Here is a 14,870-nt window from a genome sequence, read left to right as displayed (position 1 = left end):
GCTGACCCGTGTTACGTGTGTCCCTCACCCACATAAAAGACAAACAAGTGAAAGAGCAAAGTTCTGCTACTCATCTAGTGATGGACTTCAAAATTGACAAATCAATATGTGATTACTTGAAGAATTAATAAGTAACTCATGTCTGATGCTATTTATCTCGGAACTGGCCAAACACATGAAAACAACGTTCTTGTAGATGGTACACGAGTTGAGAATAACAGCAATGGAATACAAACCCCATATATTAAAATTTTTAAAATAATTTATTGGTACTCAGATGAAAATTCACATTAGTGAAAAAAAATAATAGCGTTCAGCTTTAAAATAAAATTATTTGAGTGAATGACAAAGGTTGCAGTCCAGGAATACACGACCCGGAACAATAGAATTTTTTTGTGCATCAAGTTTCTTTGGTATTACAACTTTTGTCCTCATGAACAATGATGATGTCGTCCTTCATTGCGTTTAGTCTGACCAACATCTTGAAGTCGTCCAGCTCAGCATACCTCACATCCGAAGAGCGATCTAATCAAGACACAATCACAATCGTGATTCTTTCATACATGGAGTACACTACATATTGTATATCCATCCCTAGCCAAGTAATCAATACATACAAAGAACCGAGAAGGAATAAAACGGGAAATTTTTAATAAATATTGGTATGAATTACTTGGGTTGTTCCCGACATCTGGTGAAAATTTCATGTCGACAGGACGTTTGGAAATATAGTCAATGAGAAAAATGGTGTTGAATACTTATTTTAAGCTGATGCTATATGCACCCTGAGGACTGCTGAGGATGTTGTCAAATTCGACTCAAATGTAACAAACAGGGCGGCTTGGTGGTACGGCTGTAGAGCGTACGTCGGCCTCACAGTTGTGAGGACCGGGGTTCAAATCCCGGCCTCACCTGTGCGGAGTTTGCATGTTCTCCCCATGCCTGTGTGCGTTTTCCCTGGGCACTCTGCTTTCCTCCCACATCCCAAAAACATGTGGGATTGGCACCAGCCATCTTATTCGCTCCACTGTCTTTGTATGTGTATGAATATTTCTACAGTGGCTACCGATGTCCAAACAATCTCATTGAATTGCCAAGCTGTACTTTCACCTCTTCAAATTTCTGTTTCAATCCTGCCTAAATCGTTTGATTCCGGTTACTGACTATAAAGTTTGAAGATGGTGGTCCTGTTCTTTGATGTTTTCTCCGTGCTCACCAAGGCCATCACGGCAGAGTGGTCATAGTCGGTCCGGACCACGTAGGCATCGACATCCACGTTCAGCCCTTGAGGGAAGTAATACAGTTAGTTAATTTGAGGGCGGGGGGTCTTTGTCGAGTTTTTTCAATTCAAATGATGGCACTTACTTGAGACGTGGTAGAAGAACTGCCCTGCGATGTCTGTTAAAGCATATTGAATGGACGTTTGTTTACACGAGCCGTTCCTGCGTCCAAAACAAAGCATGAGATGGAATTGAAACTTCCTGCAGGCGTGTGTCACTGCGGGCAAAACACAAATGATGTTACTGTTTGGGTATTTCAAGTGTTGTACTTGGGTACTCGCTTATCTGATGTCTTTGACATACAGCCCCTACTTTTGAAACTATTACGTGTATATTCTCCGAATTTTGTCAAAATAGGATTATTACACGCATTAAAATAGGATTATTACAAACATAATTATCAGTGTGTACAGTATGTACTTAGTTTCTATGTTTATTTTGTTCTTCTCTGTACATTAATGCAAGTTAATTAAAAAAAAGGGAAACTATATTGTTTTTTCAAAATTGCTACTGTATATAGCTAAGCATAACAACAAAAATGGTTTAAAACTTTATTTTTAAAGCACGTTTCCATCTGGAAAGGAGTCGGATCAGGACTAGTAGAAGTCAAGAGTTTTGAGTTGAATTCTTTTTTCTTTCTTCTTGACAATTATCTGTACGTCTTGCTGTACTGAAATACCAAGTGTGACTACTTTTGCCCCTGTGTGGTTTTGACTTGGAGGTGCTCACCTGGGTGCTGCAGCCATTACAGTCACGTTCCCCTCCGCAGAAGGTTTCAGGTCCAGGGCAACAATCACAGCATTTCTCTGCTTGTTTTGCATATAATGAGGACAATCAGAAACAACTGCCACCTCGTACCACTTCCCCAGGAACTGCCAGGAAGTATACAGTATTACCATGAAGTACTGCTAATAGACTGCATACAAAAACAAGAAAATCTGAAGTTGAGATGTGCTCACGCGATCCAAATCAAAGTTCTCCTGAGGGACAAATCCACGTTCTCCGTGCAGGATCCCGTCAAAGGTGAACAGCAACAATAAACTCCAAATTCCCTTCATCGTCTGCTTTGTGTTTGAATGTTAATCACATGCCACAAGCTTGCTAAAATTGGTTTGCTGACACTTTGGAAGTTGCGGGGCAAAGTTCTGTGTGCACTTGTGTGTATGAACGTCATGCCGGTAGCACCTAAGCGTGCTTCTGGGGAAAAGTATTGATCAGTGAGGAAGTGGACTTCCCGATTTGAAAATATATGTACCTATTAAAAAAAAAGTCAATTTATGGAGTGCAGGGGTTCTTAAATATATTACAAGTAGCACAAAAATGATCAAACTACCCTGCTAAAAAATTTCTATAGAAATTCTATAGAAATATTTAGAATTCTATAGAATTTGTACAAAACAACTTCTTCTATAGACTTTTGACTGATTTTCCATAGAATTTCTAGACAACAAAATTTTTCCATATAAATTCAATAGGACTTAGGCCCTGAAGTTCTATAGTTCTTTAGAAATTCTTTAGAAAAGTTCTTTTTAGCAGGTTATGCAGTAATACATTTTCAAAGTAGGCCTAAGTGTTTTATTTTATGACACTGCAACATTAAACCATATTCTAACATTACCTCTGTGCTTAAATACTGTACAAGAAAAAAAAAGAGTACAGTACTTCAAAAATGTATTTGCTCATGAATGTAAAATAAATAAATAACCACCGTGAAGACAATAATAAGATGAGAGAATAACGTTGTAAATCGTTTATTTTGCAATTCATCGTGAAACAGCAGGAACAATCAATTTCATCCATTTCACTGGAATGTAGTCACAATGTCACAAGATATAAAAAAAATTATGAAGATAAAGAAAAATATTAATGAAGAGAATAAAGCTGCAAAATTATGATGAAGAAATGGGTAGTCTTAAGAGAATAACATTGCACTGTTGAGAAAAAAACATTAAAACATGGCAAGAATAATATTGCAAAAATAAGAAAAAAGTTACAATATTACAGAATAAATGTGCAATATTGTGAGAATAATAAATTTTTTTCAAGAGGCAAATGTTTCTAATATCAAAGACTAATCTGCATATTTTTCAAGAAAAAAATTATAACAGTCAAATTGTTAATATCAAAGACAGGAAGAAGAGCAACAAAGATATGGAAAAATAATGTACATCAGGATTTGCATCACTTTGAAATGTTTTGTTATATTTTCATCCTGGTTGTCGGGTTACTAATACTTGGAGATTAAAAAAAAAAAAGACATCTGAACATGAGGGACCTGCGGAGTGTGTAACACGTCGCAGTGAAGATGTACTCCATTGATATCATGTATTGAAATATTCGATGATGAAGGAACTCGCCTATCCGGACGCTGATGGAGGGCAGTTGTCTGTCGGTCAGAAAAAAAATGCGCCGATAAATGGAATCCATATTTTCACGTGTGTTATCCGTCTTTACAGCTGTTTGTGCATTACCATATAGTGTACATCGCAACAACAACAACAAAAATGTAATAACCCAAAGGAAGATTGTTGTGCAATTTTTTTTGAAGGGGGGAGATGAAGTTATACATGCCATCTTTTACTCTGGATTTAGATTTTTTTTTCCTCCCCTCTGAAATGTAACCCCGCCCCCCAAAAAGCCAGAAAAAGTAAAATGTCATTGAAGCTATACTGTATACTGTACTACTAAGTATTCTATTCTCTTCATATACTATAGATGAGACTCTACTGGCCCCCCATCATCCCGCCCTCCCTCCATCCCATATACTGTGTTACCTGCTGAGGGCAGGGTGAGAATGGCTTCTCTAGGAAACCCTTGGGACGAAGCGAAGGCTTTAAACTTCTGAACGATGTCAACTCTCAACCTCTGAGTGCGACCTGCAAGCAAAAACAGTCACTGCGACGCTCCCGGCCCACGACGTGTGCAGTGTGTGAGTCCTCCTCACCATAAAGGGCCACCTGGGTGTACTCCCTGTGAAACACTTTGTGTTTGAGCACCAGCGCGTATTCGCTGTAGTTGGTCTCCACTACGGTGATGTCCTTCACCATGTTGTGTCCTAAGCAGCGAAAGGGACCAGAACAAATGACAGAAAACAAAACAAAACACTGCAGCACATGGTGTGTCTGCGCACCAAACATTATTTATGGCTCACATTTTGCGCTTCACGCATGTCGCTGCTTCACTTCCCATGTTTGTCATTTACATTGCTGGTATAATGTTTTGTTGATCAGTTACTGACAAAATATATATGTGGTATGGTAGCATTTTAGTGTCAGTCCTCGATATGCGTGGAACTTACAGAAGGCTGAGGGTACTTGTCAAAAACAAACAAAACAAAACATAACCTAATACTACTGAAAATGAATCTTTTGGAGATGGTTTACTTTGGAAAAAAATGAGTGACGACAAGAGAATCTGAAATAAACCAGGCTAAATTTAGCTCAAGGTTGTCTCTCAGTTCAGATCCGTCATCGCTGCAATATACATAATGGTGCTTCTTGCCTAATTAGGCTGGGCTTTGGCGCCATCTTGTGGCTATTTAAAAAATCGCACCCAAAAACAATACATTTTTCAGGAAATAGAATTATGTACCTGCTGCTGGGCATAGAGGCCTCGTAGCTCAGTAGTTAGAGCACTGTTTTGGTAAACCAGGGGTTGTGGGTTTGTATCCCACTGGGGCCTCCACTCCCTGAGAAGGGTTGTGTCAGGAAGGGCATCCGGCGTAAAAATTGTGCCAAACATATATGTGCGTACACTGTGGCGACCCCGATGATTCAAACATGCTTAAGCAACAAACACATTTTGCTTTTGTTGATTAGTTGAGAGTTGGTTCCCTGCCCTACTTTGTACAACTATGAAGTGGTTTTACATTATTCCTGTAACTATATGAAAACAGCGACATTGCAAAAGTCGTGGTTAAACAAATGTGATGAGTCAGCTGACTTACGTGTGCTGAAATAGGTGAACTGTCCTGGGATGTTTGTTTTCTCGTAGTAGTACATTTTACTGCGGCACCCTGTCGGCCTAGCACACACACAATATACTGTGCATTTGTAGAAAACGTGATATTACATATTGTAAATATTAGATATTATCACTTTCCAGTATCCTTTTTCTGTTTGTAACGCCGTCAACAGACACACTCACGTGGCGTCCCACATTGTGAGGTTGACGTTGCCGTTCGCCTGCGCCGTGACGACACCCAGGGAGGCCTTCAGTTTGTCTCGGTACGGGACAAAGCTTGCCGAGTCGTACGCCAAACCCACGCGGTACCACCTACCCACAAACTAAATATGTACACACGTATTCAAAATGAGACACTTGGTTGCGTGTAAAAGTACACAAACGTGTGGTGAAGTGCTCTGTAAAGGTTATATGTGGACAACATCAAAGGATCAATAGATTCAAACCACCTGCTTGTTCTCAAATGTTGCTCTTATCTTTTAATATACTACTCGAGGTCTTTTAAGGTACCAGCAGCATTTTGGTTAACTAACCAACTAAAATTAGCAACATGCTAAACAAACAGATATGCTGAACAAATGTTGGCACATCACTTTCCAGTTATTCAACCAGAAACTAGCTTTGCTCTTTGTGTATTTAAGTTGGCGTTTAAAATCTGTTATCCGTTATTACATTCAAAGACAGATGGACAGACGGGAAGTGGTTTACCGGCTTTATGTCAGAACCATGTAGAAGGATGGAAAAGGTCACAGTGGTAAATAAAAAAAATACACATACACAATATTAAATAATAGTTAATAAATAAAGTTACTATTTAGCACAGTAATTTTAGTCTGCTGGTCTTATGTGGAGTTTTATTGAATTAAATTATTGATTCCCTTGCAATAATCATATGAAAACAAATCCTAAAAATACTTTTTAAGTTAGCCTTTTAAATTAATTAGCAAGACAAATAGCTGGCTCTTGGTAAGTTTCTTAATTTATTACGTTGTTAGCTTAAGCTATTGCTAAAATACATTGAAAGATATCTTCTATCTTTATTCATGTTTTTTTTAAAACAAACACACACACTTAAAGCAAGACTAACATTTGTATACTTTTTTTTGTGTGTGTCAGACATTTTAAACCGAGTCAACTGCAGTTAAAGTGCTTTTAAAGCACTTATCTTATTTATAGTTAATTAGCACGTTAGTTAGCTAGCGCTCGTAAAGTTAGCTTGTTTTCAAAGGCTGCCCGTTTGTCTACGTGTAGCTATTGTTTTGTTGTTGTTGTTTTTTGGCTACTCACTATTTACATATCCGCTGACTAGGCAGTTCCTCAATGATCACTCAATTTAAGTCGGAATTTAACCATTTTTCCATATTTCACTTCACCACGATTCAAGTCAAGTGATGATGTAGAATATGTTCGATTTTTGATGACCATTTCCTGAAAGAGCAAGCGCAAGTACTTGGACAACATTTCCCAAATTTATAGTTGACAAACTTGCCTGAAAAACCTTCAGGTGAGTAAGATCATTTTCAGATCACTTCATTTGTTTCCGCAATGCATGTTTGAGTGCCAAAATTATATACTCTAAATCACACATTACCTGATTGCCAGCTGCAAACCGTTTGGCTCATGACCCCTATTTTGTAAGACTGGTCCTGTATTTATGTACTTAGTTGAAGTTCAGTATTATTATGCAGTATGTTGAGTATTTCTGTCCAACAAGCTTTCCAATGATACCAGCCTTTTGGAAAATAGGATAAAGATTAGGAAAGCAGTGAAAATGTGAAAATCTGATTCAACAAAATGGCGACACCTAAAATCAACCCAGATATCTGAAATCTGAAATTTTCCCTGGTTGTAAAGATTCATAACTTTCTTAATATTTGTCTGAGGGAAATGATATTTTCATCGCTGGAATCGACTTTAAAAGATCTGTCTGGTCTTCTGAATCAATGAATCTGGATTTTTACACTCACACCTACTGCTACCAATAATCCATTCATCCATTTCCTTTGCTGCTTATCCTCATGAGGGTTGCGGGGGGTGCTGGACCCTATCCTACCTCTCAATGGGCAGGAGGTGGGGTACACCCTGAACCGGTTGCCAGGCAATCGCAGGGCACATCAAGACAAACACCTGCACTCACAAGCACACCTAGTGGCAATTTAGAGTGTCCAATTTATGCATGTTTTTGGGATATGGGAGGAAACCGGAGTACCCGGAGAAAACCCACACAGGCACGAGGAGAACATGCAAACTCCACACAGGTGGGGCCCGGATCGAACATGGGTCCTCAGAACTGTGAAGCCAACTTTTTTCCAGCTGATCCACCATGCCGCCTGTGACCTATAACCATTATTATAAATGATGAATTAAGGTGTTGAGAAATCTTTGGCTCGAGAAAACATGTTTAAACACATTGGATGCTAGTGCCTTAAGTGTAAGAAGGTAAAAAACAAAACAAAACCAAAAATTTAAAAGTTGACGTACCCGCTGCAGGTTGAAATCCCTCTGTGGGCGAACATCACTGTGCGCCATTGATGTACACAACATCACCATGACAACGGCCAACAGCGCACTCCTCATGGTGGTGCGGGGGGAGCCGAAATAAAAGGGCTGAGGCGGACGGTCTGCAAAGAGTCGAGCAAGCGAATGTGATTCAAATGGACTTAAAACCTGTCTGCAGCAATATTTGTTTATTCTGCGCGATCCACCCACAGTGTCGTCAGCCAATCACGGCCGAGCGGCAGCGGGGAGCAAGGAACAGGGGCCAAGTGTTGGAGAGGCCAAAACAAGCGTCTGGCTCTGATAAAGTGAGTGGGCGAATAAATCGTGGCTTTGTGGTCTGGAGCATCAGCTGAGGTTCATGTGGGGACCTCACAAGCACACACGCTTTGCTTTCATGAGATCTTGACTCTGTTATATTCTAGATTAGGGGTGCGAAAATATGGCCCGATGGCCACAGGCTGTTCTTTAATATGGCTAAATGAGGATTTACAGTACATTATTGAGATTCCTTTAATATTACTGAATTTATTCATGTTTATCCCCCCTAAAATTACACTTTGTATTGTTTTGTATTCAATAAGATCATCGAATAATTACTTTATTCTAAATAGTTCAACAAAGAAACATTAGGTAAACAAACATCTTTATGCATAAAATTGGTTAATTAGAATTAATTTAATGAAAAACTGTTTCTCTGCATGCTCCCTGATACACATACTGTATTCGTGGATTTATTATATACTTATTTACACAACCCACACCCCCCGACCACAAAACTTCAGCGTAAAAAAATGATGCAGTCTTCGACCCAATTCTTACTATCCAAACACCCCAGCAAATCTGAACCCATTTTGACCGGTAAGCCGAGTCAAGCCGAGCGAGTGTTTGTTACGTCTCCTGCTAACTAGTATTGAAAAGCTAAGTTGACCGTTACGACGATCCTAAAGAATAAATAGATAATAAAAGGCAGCTGGTCTTGCCAAAGGAGTGACTAGCAGTACAAACCAAAGGCCACGGATAATAGAAGAAACGGAGAAGCTCCTAGAGAATTACACAAATTATAGAGGGTGACTCAACGTAACACTCCCTGCTTCCCTCTCAAGTCCCTCCGATTAAATATAGGGTGTACATGTTTTTATGAAAATAGCAATTAAAATGGGAATTTATTCTTTGGAGGTTGGGAACAGATTAAACTCATTTGCAGTATTTCCTATGGAAAAAGTGTTTTGGAAGTTGAACAAATCAGACTTGGACAGAGCAGTACTGCTCTGACCCCCTTCGACCCATACACCCCTCAGCCTTAAGCACTCAACTACCTCGATGACTACACCATTCATCTGCTCTGCATTGTTTCTTAAAACCAATAAGAAGCCAAAGTTCTTAACTCCAGGCCATTGGTGCTGACCATTTATCTGATGAAGACCCCGGAGAGATATTTCAGTGTCCTCCCGTACCCCTTTGTGAACTCCAAGATGGAGCCCCTTCCGTCTGCCCATCAACCTGGCACTGGTGTGTAAGATGCAATCATTTACGTCCTCTGCATCACCTGGAGAGGGCTGAGAGCATTGTACGGATACCATTCTTTGATTTATATTAGTGTGTTCCACATAATACAATCCAACTTTCTGAGAGACACATTGAAGAGTGCAAGGCTAGATCATCAACTGGCATGTTGGATTACTGACTACATCGCCAACCTGCTACAGACTCCGAGTCCGACATACAGCACTGGGACACCACAAGGAGATGTCCTGGATACTTTATTGTTTACCCTCTACACCGCAGACTTCAGCTACTGCACCGCTACCAGTCATTTGCAGAAGTTCTTTGTCGACTCTCCCACTGTCGGGCTCGTTATTGACAAAGACGACTGGGGGTACAAATAATCTGTTGCCAGAAAAACTGCCTCCGTATCAGCATCGCAGCTGCTAGTGGATTTTAGCAGGCGTGGTCACTCTTCATCTGCACTGCCGAACACTCGGAACGGACGTTAAGAGCGTCTCAAAAGGTCAGAGTGGAGCCTCAGGAGCCTGAGAGCTTTCAGTGGTTAGTGGACACTCCTGAAGGACTCTGAGTTTTTTCTATGGAGTCGTCTGAAGTGCCGGCGGCACATCTACTAGGGAAAAATGTAGGCTGGACAAAATTGTCAAGAGGGTCAGCTCTGTCTTGGGCAGCTCAAGTGAGATAGTGAGGGACAGGAGAATGACGGCTAAGTTGTCATCCATGCTGGACAACCATGCCCACCCCCCTTGACAAAACTCTGACAGCCCCGCACGGGCACAGCTGCTTCAGTCACAGACTTATACTCACTGGCTCTGTGTGAAGGAAAGATTACGCCGCTCCTGCGTGGCTGCAACTGTCAGAGTATACAACCGGAACATTGAATAGTTTAGGCAATGCGCTTCTTGCACAAACGTCTTCGCTGATGAAAATTCAACTCCATTTACTTTATCTTGCTTTATAATGTATTGTATTCCATGTATGGTCTATTAATAAGAAGTACTGCCAGACCTCTTTGACAGTGTATATTGTATATTAATGTGCTAGAGCGTATACAATACAATATCCTCCTTGCATGCCTTTTTGTTTTTCATTTCCTGTATCCACCACTGCTGCTGATACGATGCAAATTTCCCCATTGTGGGATGAGTAATTAACACATCTGACAGATACAATATATTTAAAATACAAGTCTGCAAAACACAAGTCAAGGATTTGTTTTAGAGCTGTTGTGTCAATTAGTGTTTTCTTTGCTGTAAATGAGGATTGATAATTAGACGCGGAGAGTTATGTTGTAATAAGGAAATCTTTCATAGTGAATGGAGTTTATGTGTCTCTGCCTGGCACAGAAAGCCCAGTGTTACCAAAAGTAAGTTAGCATTTTCCATAAAGGCACAGTGGAGCCTCCTATTTTAAGCAGCAGATTGTAGCATTTGGAAAGATTAAAAAAAGATTTAAAAAGTCACACAAAGTAAATTGAGTTTGATCAGTTTAGTGACAAACAAAACTGTTCATTCACACAAGTTTCTATTTAGTTTTCCTCGGCTTTTCTTGTGCGTGTGGTTCGTCCCCACAGGTTGCAGTGATGGTAAAGAAAAAAAGTGACGATGATCACAGACAGGGAAAAAGATCTTACTGTGCTGGCTGCTTCATGTAACAAGGCCTAAATGACGATAATTCAACATCAATACTAAAAGAATGGAATGCGCAGCTGTGTCTCGTATGAATATGAAGAGATTCACCTCCCAGCAGAGCTTGCGACACAGCAGGCAAGACAGGGCGCATGGGGGGCCCAAAAGATGGGAGACATTGACCCAGGTCAATGACAAAACAAATTTAAAAACGGGAACCATAACGTGTCGGAAATGCCCCTCATAGGGCCACTTTCTTGGTATTGCTGGCTGCCACTGAGTCAATTGCACTGAACAACGCTAAAGACAGCGCCCACTTACACATTTAAAAGCAGTCATTGGTCAACATTTTGGAAACTGGACACAGGGAAGTGCTTTCAAGAGGCAATTATTTTCTCGAAGACGCCTTGACTCACCTGTACAGTTCAACAAAATGAAAACAGACTGACAACAACGTTAACAGACAGCTGCACCATCTCACCTGTGCAATTTGCAAACATGTTTTTTCACTGCAGGGACATTTTTCCAAGAGGACACACTTTTCTGTGAACTGTTGCAGCTATACATCTATCCATTTTCTTTGCCGCTTATCCTCACAAGGGTCACACCGCACGCTGGAGCCTATCCCAGCTGTCAACGGGCAGGAGGCAGGGTACACCCTGAACTGGTTGCCAGCCAATCACAGGGCACTTCAAGACAAACGGCCGCACTCACAATCGCACCTAGGGGGCAATTTAGAGTATCCAATTAATGTTGCATGTTTTGGGGATGTGGGAGCAAATCCGAGCGCTCGGAGAAAATCCACGCAGGCACAGGGAGAAGATGCAAACTCCACACAGGCGGGGCCTGGATCGAACCCGGGACCTCAGAACTGTGAGGCCAACGCATTCCAGCTGACCCACCGTTTCTCCTGCATAATGCCAATAAAAAAAATAAAATAAATTTTGAAAAAAGTTCCAAAGCTTATTTGGTTTGGGAGAAATCGAAAAAAGCTGTTTTGAATATCATTGTCATTTTTTCCCCTGTCAGCAAAGGGAAGAAAAACAGTTTAAGTCATATCAGTGATTTTTATAAAAGAAAAATTTATTTTATGGACAAATCACCAAGTCTTAGTCATACAACTATGATAAATGTTGAAATTTTAGTCAAAACATTGGCCGTACTGTTAATAAAGGCTCTAACAGTCACAATTTGACCATTGTGTGTTCATCGCAAATGTTCCATACGGGAGAAAGAAATGAATACGACTGCATCATTTTGTATAGATTATTCACCACCCAGTACCCACTTCAACAATTTAAATAGTTTTTATTCATGATTTTGCAGCCTAGCTTTTCTCATTTTGCTTGAAACTCACATACAGTACTCATATCCAACAATAAAAGGATATCAGCGTGTGTATTTCACACACACAGCAAACATCTCACAACTTCCCCCCTTTATTTTCCACACCCTTTCCATAAACTGCTGTCCGTGCAGAGACATGAGATTTCAAAACAAAACAACAATGAGCTTTAGAAGAAAAAAAAATCACGTACAAACACGCATCAAGTCATGTTGCTCGGCCACAGAAGAGAAACAAAAAGTGCAAGAATCAGGTTGGACGTGTTGAATGGAGCCATGAGGGAGTAAAGGCCAAAACTGTGTTACATAAACATAATTATATCTTATACTATAGTTCGTATAAGGTGATGTATTGAACTTCATTGAAAGTAACTAATTACTTTGAAAAAAAATGTTCACACTAGCATATATGTGTTACATGATGGTAAGAACAACGAAAGACAAAAAATATACAATAGAACATTACAGTCTTTTAATAGACCAATAGAGTAATAATACCAGAGTGATAGTTCCAAGAATTTTCAGTCATTAGCTGTAAGGTAGATTGGAAGAACATTTTACACGTTTATGTCATTTCATCCCTCATGGCGTCACAATAAACACTTAAAGGGGACATATTACGAAAAAACAACTTTTCATTCTTTGCATACAAATAGTTTGGTATCTGGAGTGCTTATCCACCCATCAACTATAAAATTAGACAGTGTGTGTACACACGCAGGGTTGAATTAGGCAGTGGGGTTATGGATCATAAACCTTCTCATTGACATAATAAAAATAAATCATCAAATTTGATGTTCATCATGAGGAAGAAAAAAATAAATAAATCGGCCTTTGCATGAACGTACCCCCCAAACCAGTTTGATTTGAAGTTTCAGTGTGACAAGTGAATATTAAGTGTTTTTTTTAAGTATAATATGCCTCCTTTAAATACTAAAATTTATGTGAAAATATTCATCAACACCTCCCCAAATCGAAATACACGCATACCCTTTTACTGCGGACCTTAGTTGGTTTTAAACAGAGACAAACAGCTTGCCATACACTCTTCAAATTTGTATCTTGAAATGAAATCATTTAGACATTTAAAAAAAAAGATTAAAATGTGACTGACGTCTGCAGCAGATTTTTTTTGCCCCAATCAGGCATTCACCATCTCCCCTTTTACACCCAAATAATCACACAGCTCCAACAGTTTCACACACATGACATGTAAAATACAAAAAAAAGATAGAACAATCAAAAATATAATGAACAGTTGCTCACAAATAATAATTTACGATCAATAAAAACATAAAAAATGGAAACATCTATTTCAGAGTGCCGCTCCTGCAAGGCTGTCGAGTCACGCGCCACCTCGGTGGTCTCGGAAGCATCATCAGCACCCCTCAAGTTCCCTTAACACAAACTTTGCCATACATGGCTGTCCTTTTTTTTTTTTTCATTTTTTTCTGAAAGAACATTCATTCGCGAGACACTCATCATTAAAGAACAATAACCGACAACGAGCCAGGGAGGGGGTTCGCGGTGGCAAATTTTGCTCCTGGCTCCTCGCGAAATGGTCACATGGAAAGTGGTCACAACGAGGGTGGGGAAGAACAAGCTGTTTTACAAACGGGGTGTGAAGCACACCACAAAAACTTCAAGAGTGCTTAGTGTTTCCCTCAGTTTGGTTTCCTGTCACACGGTTTTAAAAAAAAAAAAAAGCCGGCTAAAATGCATCACAACAAGCCACAGACCTCGTCTAATTGGCCGCAAGAAACAGAAACAGAAAGAAGCTTGGCTGGATGACGGAGTGAGCAAAAACTGCACTAAAAGCACATGATGGAGGAGTCATTTACTTGCCAGTTGGGCAGGATTGAGGTGGGATCCTGAGTTTTGTTCACTCTGCACCGTTCTTCCATTACTGGCTTCACACTGCACCAAACAAACTGCATGAAATGAGAGCATCAAAACACCCCAAAGACAACTCAAGAAACGACTTCTGGAAAAACAGACTTTGGAGTTTGGAACGGAGTCGAAACACGAGGGAGCAAATTTCCAAGGCATTCACTCGCTTGACATCAACGGCCGGCGCTAATCTCTCACGAGTGAAATCCCGAGCGTACAAGTTTTGTATTTGACGACAAAGGGACGAAAAGTTTGAAGATGGGCGCCGAATTAAGAGAGCCACCTTGAGAAACACTCTGTGTGTGTGTGTTTTCTAGGACATGTGAATCACATTAAAGCACAGTGCTCTCCAAATGGTTGATGACGGCACATTCAAGCCTCTACAACCGCTCAAGACAGACACAGCAAAAAAATAATTAAATTACAAAAAAATAAGACATTTGGAATTTCCCAGTTTGTCCCTAGCCCAACCGAACATCTTTGGATCCATGTCGGCTCAATTGAAGGTGCTCACTAGAACTGTATTTTCTTCACTTACTGGATCGTGCCTTCAAACGTGATACTCCAGTCGGTTATGTACAAAGGAATATCAGGGACGCACTGAAAAGAACAAAAAAATAAATAAAATCTGAGGTAAAACAAGTAATGTTTGGGGAATGAAGCTGCAACGTTGTGATAAATGTGTTGTAAGGTCCAAAACATACGTTGACAAGAAACTAACTGGAATGTTATGTCATGAGAATTGAGTGGTATTGTTAGTCAG

General features: G+C 40.1%; 2 protein-coding genes across 3 annotated transcripts; both read right to left on the bottom strand.

Moving 5' to 3' along the window:
* Positions 1-278: 278 nt before the first annotated feature.
* On the bottom strand, positions 279-2,338 carry LOC133491135 (protein AMBP-like). Its single transcript, XM_061802037.1, has 5 exons — positions 2,240-2,338; positions 2,010-2,152; positions 1,366-1,442; positions 1,165-1,284; positions 279-525 (listed from the first exon to the last, which is right to left on the bottom strand). The coding sequence occupies exons 1-5, from the start codon at positions 2,336-2,338 to the stop codon at positions 401-403; spliced, it is 564 nt and encodes a 187-aa protein (XP_061658021.1). The 3' UTR covers positions 279-400.
* Positions 2,339-3,060: 722 nt separating this feature from the next.
* ptgdsa (prostaglandin D2 synthase a) lies at positions 3,061-7,862 on the bottom strand. 2 transcript variants are annotated; one of them, XM_061801229.1, is made up of 6 exons: positions 7,725-7,862; positions 5,427-5,566; positions 5,227-5,303; positions 4,225-4,335; positions 4,055-4,156; positions 3,061-3,666 (listed from the first exon to the last, which is right to left on the bottom strand). In XM_061801229.1, the coding sequence occupies exons 1-6, from the start codon at positions 7,818-7,820 to the stop codon at positions 3,638-3,640; spliced, it is 555 nt and encodes a 184-aa protein (XP_061657213.1). In that variant the 5' UTR covers positions 7,821-7,862; the 3' UTR covers positions 3,061-3,637. The 2 variants fall into 2 exon arrangements, with proteins under 2 accessions (XP_061657213.1, XP_061657214.1); XM_061801230.1 differs by lacking the exon at positions 7,725-7,862 and adding an exon at positions 6,331-6,445.
* Positions 7,863-14,870: the final 7,008 nt, after the last annotated feature.

Source organism: Syngnathoides biaculeatus, chromosome 17, assembly GCF_019802595.1.
Source record: "Syngnathoides biaculeatus isolate LvHL_M chromosome 17, ASM1980259v1, whole genome shotgun sequence".
NCBI lineage: Eukaryota > Metazoa > Chordata > Actinopteri > Syngnathiformes > Syngnathidae > Syngnathoides > Syngnathoides biaculeatus.
The sequence above is the reverse complement of the archived record's forward strand: the minus strand, read 5'-3'. Positions and strand labels throughout refer to the sequence as shown.